The sequence below is a fragment of the Rattus rattus genome, chromosome 5, assembly GCF_011064425.1.
Source record: "Rattus rattus isolate New Zealand chromosome 5, Rrattus_CSIRO_v1, whole genome shotgun sequence".
Taxonomy (NCBI): Eukaryota; Metazoa; Chordata; class Mammalia; order Rodentia; family Muridae; genus Rattus; species Rattus rattus.
In genome coordinates this window covers 100,120,935-100,130,701 of record NC_046158.1, presented here as the reverse complement: position 1 = coordinate 100,130,701, position 9,767 = coordinate 100,120,935, and the positions used below count along the sequence as shown (strand labels likewise).

Genomic DNA, 9,767 nt, shown 5'->3' with positions numbered 1-9,767 from the left:
CGGGTGATGGGCTCCCCTCCCCCTCCCCCTTATTTTAAAGAGGGCTTCTGGTGTGACAAGTCCTTTGTATAACCTACTGTTCGCACCTGTTACCTAGTCAATACTTTGCAATGCTGAGGTTTGAACAAGGGTCTCATGTATGTTAGGTACCCAGACCATGGTGTACCTCCAGCCCCTTCAATATCTTCACTTATTTCCTAACTAAACAAACAAGTTCTCAACTATGGGTACCCTCTCCTACTGTTAACTATGTGTTGTTCACCTTTAGATTGTTCAAAGGTAGATATCAGTTTACCCATTTTACAAATAAAATCTGAGGACTCTGGGAAGTGAATTCAAACCATGACTCCAGTCAGCTTGTACATAGAAGAGTTCTTACCAAGCTTCTTTATCTGGGTTGACCTCAGATGTTTTATTTTATCTTGGTTCACAGTAATTGCTAAGATCACAATGGCTGGCAGTAATTAAGAGACCCGCATTCTGTTCCCAGCTGTGACCTTTATCTGAATGAGTTAATCTGGAAGGTGCAGTTTCCTTCTAGTTTCAAAATTAGATGCTACCCTACCTTTACACCCATAGATGCGGCTCTCTATTCCTTTGATAGCAGTATTTTGTAGACTAGCCTGACTTATGTAAGCTTTGTATTTGTGATAATCGTGGTTATACAAGAGTGCCAGCACACTGCACTGTATTTCGTCTGTTCCAGGTTCACAGCCCCGACCAACCTTGTTTAGTTTTTCCTGATCTCTGACTCACTTCTATGGTCCTTACAGGCATGTACTAAAGGTCAAAAAATAAAGAATGTGAAAACCTGAGAATACTTGTAAAACAAGAGGGAAGAATGCTCAAAATTCCATTGTTTAGTAAGGCTGACAAAATGTCAAAGAAAGTACTTCCATAAAAGTTTTATTTATCCCCACAACAACCCTGTGAGGTAGGGTGATCAGGGCATTTGAAGATGAGAGAACTAAATCTACATTACTTGTTCACGGCTATACTGCATAGTAAATAAGTAGAAATTAAATTGAGATTTTTAAATGTCCACGACTTCATATTGATTCATGTGGAAATAAGTAGAGAGAATATTAACTCCCCCCTACCTCAATGCCAAAAGGACACTACCTTGAAAAATCCCACTTCAAAAGATGAAAGTAGCATTTCATTGCTTATTTCTACAAAGATTTATAAAATAAAAAAATAGTGAAATATTTCAGTTAATATATATAATGGTCTCATTCAGGGACATGTCCTTCTGCTATGTAAATGGTCAGCTATTCAGAGTTTTATAAATGCACACTCTTAATTTAAAAGTATGAATGACAAGAATGGCAAGGAGCAGTAGCCTCAATCTTCATTATTCCTCCACCACTTTGAATACGGTCTGTGAAATATGGTCCCAGCACTTAAAAAACCTACCAGGGAGAGAGGGAAAGGAGGGGGAGAAGGAGGGAGGAGGAGGAGGGAGAGAGAGAGAGAGAGAGAGAGAGAGAGAGAGAGAGAGAGAGAGAGAGAGATAGAGTGATATGGCTGGTCAAATTTTGTAACCTATTCTCAAACCACATTGTTTAAAAGAGGATATACCATACCAAAGTTGTCTATTTAAATCACTGGGAGAGCTTTAAAAATACAGAATTTTCAAAGCCTGCTCTAGATACAAAGTGGCTTCCCAGGCTTCAGGATGCTGTATAGTTTAAAAGCTCCACAGTGAAATTCTGATTAGCAGGTAGGTTTGGTAGTCACTATATATCTTAAAATACTAATATTAAAACCATATGCTAGAATAAACTTGCTCTCTTAAATCCTTTTTTAAAAGACTAAATTGATTTACAATGGAATTTCAATTCAAGATAACAGAAATATGAATATGAAAATGTATCCTAATAATGTGACTTGATTTCAATAATTTAAGTAGCATTTGAATATAAGGTACTGAGTTTTGTGGTTCTTACTCTGAGAACTTTAAGGTATTCTATGCAATCTCCTAGCAGGTTTTCAACTCAAGGGAAGACATGAAAAGCAATGGCATAATCAAATACATTATCACTGAAAAACAAACAAAAAACCCCAAACCTTTAGTCAAATACAGCTCACAAGAGGAATAAGAAAGTGAATGATGATAACCTAAGGCCTTTTGGCCTTACATTTTTGTTCCCAGTCCACTCTTCCCCTATAAGGGGAAATAAAATAAACATTCTTTCCTAGTTCTTGGCATAGTTATTCGGTGAGTAACTATTCTAAGTTAATTTAGACATACAAGATTTAAAGAGGTAACAAATAAATACCTAGGAAGACGAAGAGAAGTCAGGTCAGAAAACCTTAACTAGCTAGTGATGTAGTGTATGACACATTGTGTCAGTACAGGAGTGAAGGCTTCAGTGTCCTTTAAGTGACTGACACACGTGGAAGAGATGTGATCCTTGAAGAGTCTGTGCTTGCTGTATGACTTGTAGGAATAATGAAATGCCTTCTTCACTGATGAGATGAAGTCTCTTACAGGCAAGTTGACAACACAATAAAAATGAGCTCCGTTAGAAGGCTGAATGAAAGGAAAAGCTAACAGAAAGTCATTGGCAAAAGGTAACTTTAAAAACAAGAGTCAGCCCTAAAAAAAAAAAAATTACCCCAGAAATATATATATGTATGTATGTATATATATATGTATATATATAAAAACAATGTACACATCCATATCACTGACAGTTACAAGAAAATAGCCATTTATAGAAGTTACACAATGCTTTCAACAAGTCCCAAAACAATTTTGGGAAACAAATAAAGCCATTGGATAAATAAATATACATACTAGCAAATATAAAACAATTTTTGATTACGAATTGTCATCAATTCTCTTTTGGGACCCAGAGAAAAATGGTAGTAAATCTGGTCAGGACTACATATATTACATGGGATTAAAAAATACAACCAATTAAATATCCTCTAACAATGATACAAATATTTAAAAGAATGTCTTAAAAGTCAAACATTCATAACTGGAAATAGCACAATTTTAATAGGTCCTTAAGAGTTGTAATGTGTACACAGGTAGCTTGCTGTGTGCCTCACGGACCCATGGCCCCTGCATTTACTACAGTCATGTGTGCTGTGTGCACTGACAGGCTGGGCACATCTCAATTAAAAAGTACACACCTCCAATTAACTAAAAGGAAGTGTTCTACAGCTACCAATAAAAAAAGGTATGATTGAAAGATAACATATTAAAATGAAAAGAAGCCGGCTAACTTCTTTATAATATCAAACTTTAGAATTACTCAAAGTAATGGAAAAAAAATGTATTGATTTGGTCTCAACTCTCAGGCCATGTAAACTTTCCCACAATATATTTCTCTACACAGTGTGTTGTTGACTCACCTATTGGCTGACTTACAGGAGCTCTCCGAGCATGGGCCTGCTCTTTTATTATTAAAGTGCCCACAGGCACTATGGTGTAAGTGTTTATGTTTCCCCTTTTAAGTTGTGGGAAGGGCTTTGAGACTGTATTTATTTAATTCCTGATTAAGCTTTCAACAATTATGTATGTCAAAAATTCAATCTTGTACAGATTTTGGGGTTTGCTGTATAAGCATAAAAATGATGGGGCAAGATGTTAACTAGGTCCACAATTTTGAGAAAGAGCATATGTAAAGGTAACATATGTACATTTTATTTCAAGAAAGACATAAGACAAACAGCATAAAGATGCCCAGGTGCCCTAAAGATAAATACATTTCAAAGGTTCTCATTAAAATGAATCTGTAGTATTGTTCCTGCAAGCAAAATACCTTTTCTTTAAAATAAAAAAATCTGAATTGCAAATGCTTTTGCTTTTTTTTTTTGCAGAAAATCTGCCATGATTATTTTTTTAATGAATAAGGATTTTCCACAAAACAGGCTTGCTCTACATGCTAGATTTTTAAACAGTTCAGTGACACAATATGCTAACTACATACACAACAGATAATATAGTAAGAAAACACTCAACCTGATGAAAAGTTAAAATCTTCATTAATACACTGAAAACTGACAACTCATGCCCTTAAAATCAAAAATACAAAAATTAAATGTTTTCCTAAAAAGATTTCCTTATTTTAAGGATTCATTTGAAAATGAAGCTGCATGTAATTTGTACAATAAGTTGTACAAGTAAACAGGTAATATACATAAAAAATTAACTGACATACTCCTCAATTATCAGTTGTCCACCTTTAATTTCCAATACTGTACTTTCTTAACAAGCATACAAAATATCAAACTTCTCTTTAGAAAAAGTGCCGTTCTTTGACATCCTTTACACAAAAACAGTCTGAGCCTGCGGCATGTTAATGCAGTTGAGAGGCAAAGCATACTAACTTTTACAAATTCTACCTTCCATAAAAAGCCTCCTGAAAAGGAGATTACACGCCACTATAAAAATATCAACCTCTTGTGGTAGCTGCATTAGAGAACCAAGGCGTGACGACTATTTTCATATAGCATAGAAAACCACTATGAGCACATTAACTGCACTGGGGGCCCGGGAGTGTACTGTGCCACAGGATTATGCATAGCTACTGTTAGGTACCAAGACTGTTACACAGAGTTTTAAACTGATTGTAACCGGGAGCATAACAGAGGTACTACCAGCCCATGCAGAGTAAAAATACTGAGTCACTGTGCTGAATACTTCATTCCTGGAGAAAACCCAAAGGCAGCAGTAACTGAATCAAGCCCAACAGGTGACTGAACTCGTTCTCCTCAAAGGTTAGTGAGCACAGTGAAGTCTGAGGTATACCTTTATCCATTAAATGTGTGCCATTGCAAGATATTACCATCTGGAATACATGCCATCACAATGGTTCAAATCATTTGAATATTAGTCATTCATATATTCTTAACTACCCAGTCTCTTGATTTTTGAAGATTTCACCTACAGTAGAATATTACAGAACAAAATATAAATGCATTTTTTAAAAAATGAAACTTACATGGACTAAAAGTAGAGAATATTTTAAACAAATATACAATATGCAGGCAGACAAAGCAGGAAAACGGCCATTCAAATGTAAATTTAAAAAAAAAACCTAAAAATTGACTATTTCCAGAAAACTATGAAGCGCCTTAACTAAAAGGAATGCATCATGAGATTCTAATCTAATATAGGTCAGAAATGTAAAAAGGTTATAAACCTTAACAGGAAAAATAAAACAACTTTTACTGGCCATTCCTGTTGAAATGAGAATAGTAAAGTAACAGAAAAGTGGCTACAAACCCACTGAGAGCACCAAACAGAGAGAAAATGAAAGTCCACTCTCACCTCTGTGATTATCATAAAATCCTGTGTAGCTACAGGTCAAACTGCTGGTGGCAGAAACAGAATTCTTTATAAGCTGCAGATGTCCTGTACATAAAAGTTTCACTGGAGTTGTTCTACTCTACAGACGCTTCTGTTTTAGCCTGCCCACTGTATGTGTTCAATCCAAGATAGTCTCTTTCTCTAACCCTTGATTAATATTGGGCACCAAAGATAAGAAAAGCAAGACGGGGTACAAAAATGCAAAATTTCAACAGTAATGGCAATGTTTTTGTCTTAGTCCAAAAGGGTCCTGCATTCTCTCCCCCCTTCAGTGATCTGACAAGTCTCTGAACTTAATCTGGGGGCAGCAAATCATGCAATCGAAATCTGTCTCTGATGTGAGGCCGGACATCTTCATTCTGTGTGAAGAAAAGATTATTTTTGAAAAGCCACATAATTCCTTATAATCTCAAAATAGCACAAAGGTGATTTCAAGCATTTGGGGAGGATATGTGAAAGTTATATGCAAACACCAGACTAAACTTTCTAAAGAACCTGAACACTTGTCAGGGGGGATACTGGTCCAATCTAGAAGAGCTATGAAGGGGTGACTATGTATTAGAATACAACATAAAATAAACCCAAAATTAAAATCTTTTTCATCTTTCTTTTTATAAAAACAGTTATGGTTGTAATACTGAATTCTATTTTCTAGAATTAATTGACTCATAGATAAAAAAAATAATTCCTGTAAATAAAAGAAACCTATCAAACACTGAACTCTGACAGACCTCATTTTAATAATTTCTAATACAATTCAAAACTGTTCATAGAAAACAACAGTGGTCAGTGAGGACTAGGGTTTAGGGCCATGAGTGAGGCTATAAATTGCTAAATTTGCCACCTTCCCCAGGAGAGGACATTATTTATTCTGCTATCGAGTACCCTGGCCTCCAAGGGAAGGATTTCTCTTATATAATCCATGAAGAGGGAGACTTTTCTGAGTCTTGGGTCTTCCTGGCTTCTTTATTATTTTCCTCATTTATCACTTAAAGAAGGAAGATGTTTAAACATCTTGACCTGATGGGAATAGTTATCACTCAAGAGGCAAAGGCAGGTAGATATCTAATAGTTGGAGACCGCCTGAAACAAACAAATTTCAGACCAGTCAAGACTACAGAAATAGACCCTGCCTCAAACAGCAAGAAAACCAAAACCTCATCTGGACCATTTCTTTGATCCATTTTATGGGACACTAATAAATCTCCTTTGAATAAATCTCCTTTGAACACCAGCTGCACCATTCATTGGAGGCTCGGTACCCTGAGGCAAACCTTGGCAATTACTCTGCTTCTAATCAAAATCATTTGTTCACCAGGAACTCCCAAGTCACTAGCCTCCCAGGTGGTTGTTTTGTCTCACTCCACCAGGCAGGCAGGCAGGCAGGCAGGCAGGCAGGCAGGCAGGCAGACAATCTCTCTCTCCCTCCCTCTCTCCCTCAAAGGCTGGCCTCAAACTCACAGATTTGTCAGCCTCTCCCTCTCAAGTGCTGGAATTAAAGGTGTTCCCACTGCTGGCAAGGAAAATTTTTTAAAAGACTTGGACTTCCTTATGCTAACTGATGCAAAGAACTGTCTGCACCTCTGGAGTATGGGTTCACTCTTAGGTTGCCAACAAGATTTCTGCAGGCTACTCTTACTGCTTATTTTTGTATATTTAATGACAGACTGGCTGCAAGTGCCTTGTAGATACTTTATCTTTTCGATATGCAAATAGAAATAAACTGAATAGAACACCTTTTTTAAGAGTTTCATTTAGTCCCAGGCTAACCTCAAGCTCACTATGGAGGTTAGAATGACTTAATTTAACTCATCTTCTTGCCTCCACCACCTTAGTGTTGGGATCAATTGACCCACATATACCACAACACTAACAACTTTTGTTTCAATATAAGAATACTGCATATTATTAACCTTAATCCAGTTAAGAGCACCGGATGCTTCTTTCAGACTACCTGGGTTTAATTCCTATTGGACATGGCATACCACAACTGTCTGAAACTCTAGTTCTAGGATGTGTAACTTCTTCACAGAGACATGCAGACCAATAGCCAGTGCATGTGAAATAAAAATTAATAAATTAAAAACAAAAACAATCCTAATCTTTTTCACTCTGCCGCAGTCTTCTACCACTTAATTATTTGTTGTTGCTGCTGTTCTTTTTCAGTCTCACAACTGGCCTCAGCCTGATGAGTCTGCTGCCTTTGTCTTCCGAGTAGGTTTACAGTTAACTTTAAAAGTCAATACACATAGGGATTTTTTTCAATATAGTTCAACTAATGACAACAACAACAAAAAATCAAATAGGCAATATACTTACCAGTTCTACAAGCTTCTCCAGAAATGGAATCAATTTTAGGAGTTCATTGTCATTTTTATCCATAAACCAGCTTTCTATAGGGATTCCATTAGAAAGCTAAAACAATAAATATATAATTAAGTTCTCTTTAACTACACTAGCCTGCATAGGAAAACTAAAGAAGCAGCCTTACATGACTACAGGTGTCAAGTTCCACTGGAAAAAAATGCGACTAAGGCTTCAGCACAGCTCAATAATTCAAGAGAGCGCTAGTGAGTAAATGAAGTTCACTGATTGTTCAGTGGGCTCACTTCCTCAGGGAGTACAAAGTCAATCAACAAAGAAGGTCCACTAACAAACGCATTTCTGCAGTATTCACTCAAGCAAGTTACTAGCACAGTGCTAGTTGTCCTGGACTAAAGAGATATTTCCAACCTAAGCACTATCAGAAAGTCTATGGGTGCAAACTCTCACACAAAGACCAAGCCTTCCTACTCTTGTTTGTTTTGTTCTCTTTCTTTAAACTTTCTGCAGTCCATGTTCTACTCTTTAGGAGGAATCTTGCTCTGTTGCTGAGGCTGACCTTATGTGCCTACCATTTTTCTGCCATCACCTCACAGTGCAAGTAAAATAGTACAGATACAGGGTGAGAAAAGCACTGTAAAGAAGTATCTTGCCAGGCGTGGTATCTTTACCCCAGCACTCTCAGGAGGCAAAAGCAGGCTGACCTCCAGTTTGAGGCTGGTCTAGGCTACATAGAGAGAGCCTGTCTCAAAACACGAAAACAAACGAATGACTAGTATGAGTCCTTTAGTGATTCAGCTGGTAGAGCAAGACTATAGAAAATATTAGCAAAACAGAAAAATTTTGCTAAAACCACCTAAGAAAATACATCAAATTACTTAAATCAATAGATTAGAATACCGATCATTTTAGTTTTCAAACATGTTTATAACTATAATTTCATAAAATATCAAAATGCTATTAAATGATGCACAACCCTCTAATTCTATTTTCAGATTTACTACATAAAATTTTCTTAATTTATGTTGTACTTCATGTAGAAGACATTTTTCATAAGTTCTTTTTTTTTTTTTTCTATTCTTTTTTTTCAGAGCTGGGGACCAAACCCAGGGCCTTGCGCTTGCTAGGCAAGCGCTCTACCACTGAGCCAAATCCCCAACCCCTTTTCATAAGGTCTTATCTACCTGGCATTCCTAATCCTAAAAAACAACTAAGCGCACAGAAAAATCCCATTTTTTTTCTATCATAGTCTTCTTGGCAGCAGTTATTGTCTTTATATTTTACCCAACTGATTTTGATAGGAATCTTCTTCCTACCTGATAGGCAAAGGCTTGTGGTGAGTTGTCAATTATTATAGTTTTAGAAAGGTCTCTTCCAAGGATATTTAAGTCCTTTATATAATTTCCTTGTACACAAACACAATGTTCACGGAAAAGCCGGTGCCTACACAAAAATAAAAATAAGTTTTAAAATATATACTGAAACATTCACATACCATAAACCTTCTAAATAGTCTTCTCTCGGGAAGCAAACTGAAATACAATTATTGGGTCTAAGCTGTGGGCTAGCGTCAGTATAAAAATTCACAGCAATTATTAATACCTTAAAAAGAAACCCAAATACTACAATGGTTTAAAAAACGTTGGTTTACACTATAATGTCATAAATTACAAAAGGGAATTAAAACTCTTAAGTTGTTTTTGTAATTTAATTACCCAGGAAAGCTCAGCTCAGATGCAGCATTGGTTATCAGCGAGGTCCTGCTTTTTAACCAATTTTCCAGATGGTTGACTGAGGCACAAGTGATTTGCCCAAGGTCACAGTAAGTCTGTGGTTAGCCCCGTATTGGAACCCAGGATCCTCCTGGCTCCCAGTCCTTTGCTCTAACCAGTAAGCCACACAGCCTCCCTATCCCTGTATATGCCAGGATAGAAAATATAAGAAGGTATGTTTTTGTATTGGAATTAAAATAATTTTTTAGTTTTCCTTATAGTTTTTGAGAAAGGATGCTTGCTGCTGAGACCAAAGCATTCCATCATTTCAACTTTACCGAAACACCCATTTTTTAAAAATTTTGTGTGTGTGTCAGGAAGAATGAGAGACAGATTAAAAGAGA

General features: G+C 36.5%; 1 protein-coding gene across 2 annotated transcripts in view; it reads right to left on the bottom strand.

Moving 5' to 3' along the window:
* Positions 1-3,639: 3,639 nt before the first annotated feature.
* The window catches only part of Ctdspl2 (CTD small phosphatase like 2), a 52,895-nt gene continuing 46,767 nt past the window's right edge, over positions 3,640-9,767 (bottom strand). For both annotated transcript variants that reach the window (XM_032904083.1, XM_032904084.1), the window contains exons 11-13: positions 8,968-9,094; positions 7,649-7,744; positions 3,640-5,688 (exon numbers count right to left, since the gene is read on the bottom strand). In XM_032904083.1, coding sequence (XP_032759974.1) covers positions 5,623-5,688; positions 7,649-7,744; positions 8,968-9,094 — 289 coding nt within the window. In that variant the 3' untranslated portion in view covers positions 3,640-5,622. The remainder of the gene's footprint in view (positions 5,689-7,648; positions 7,745-8,967; positions 9,095-9,767) is intronic.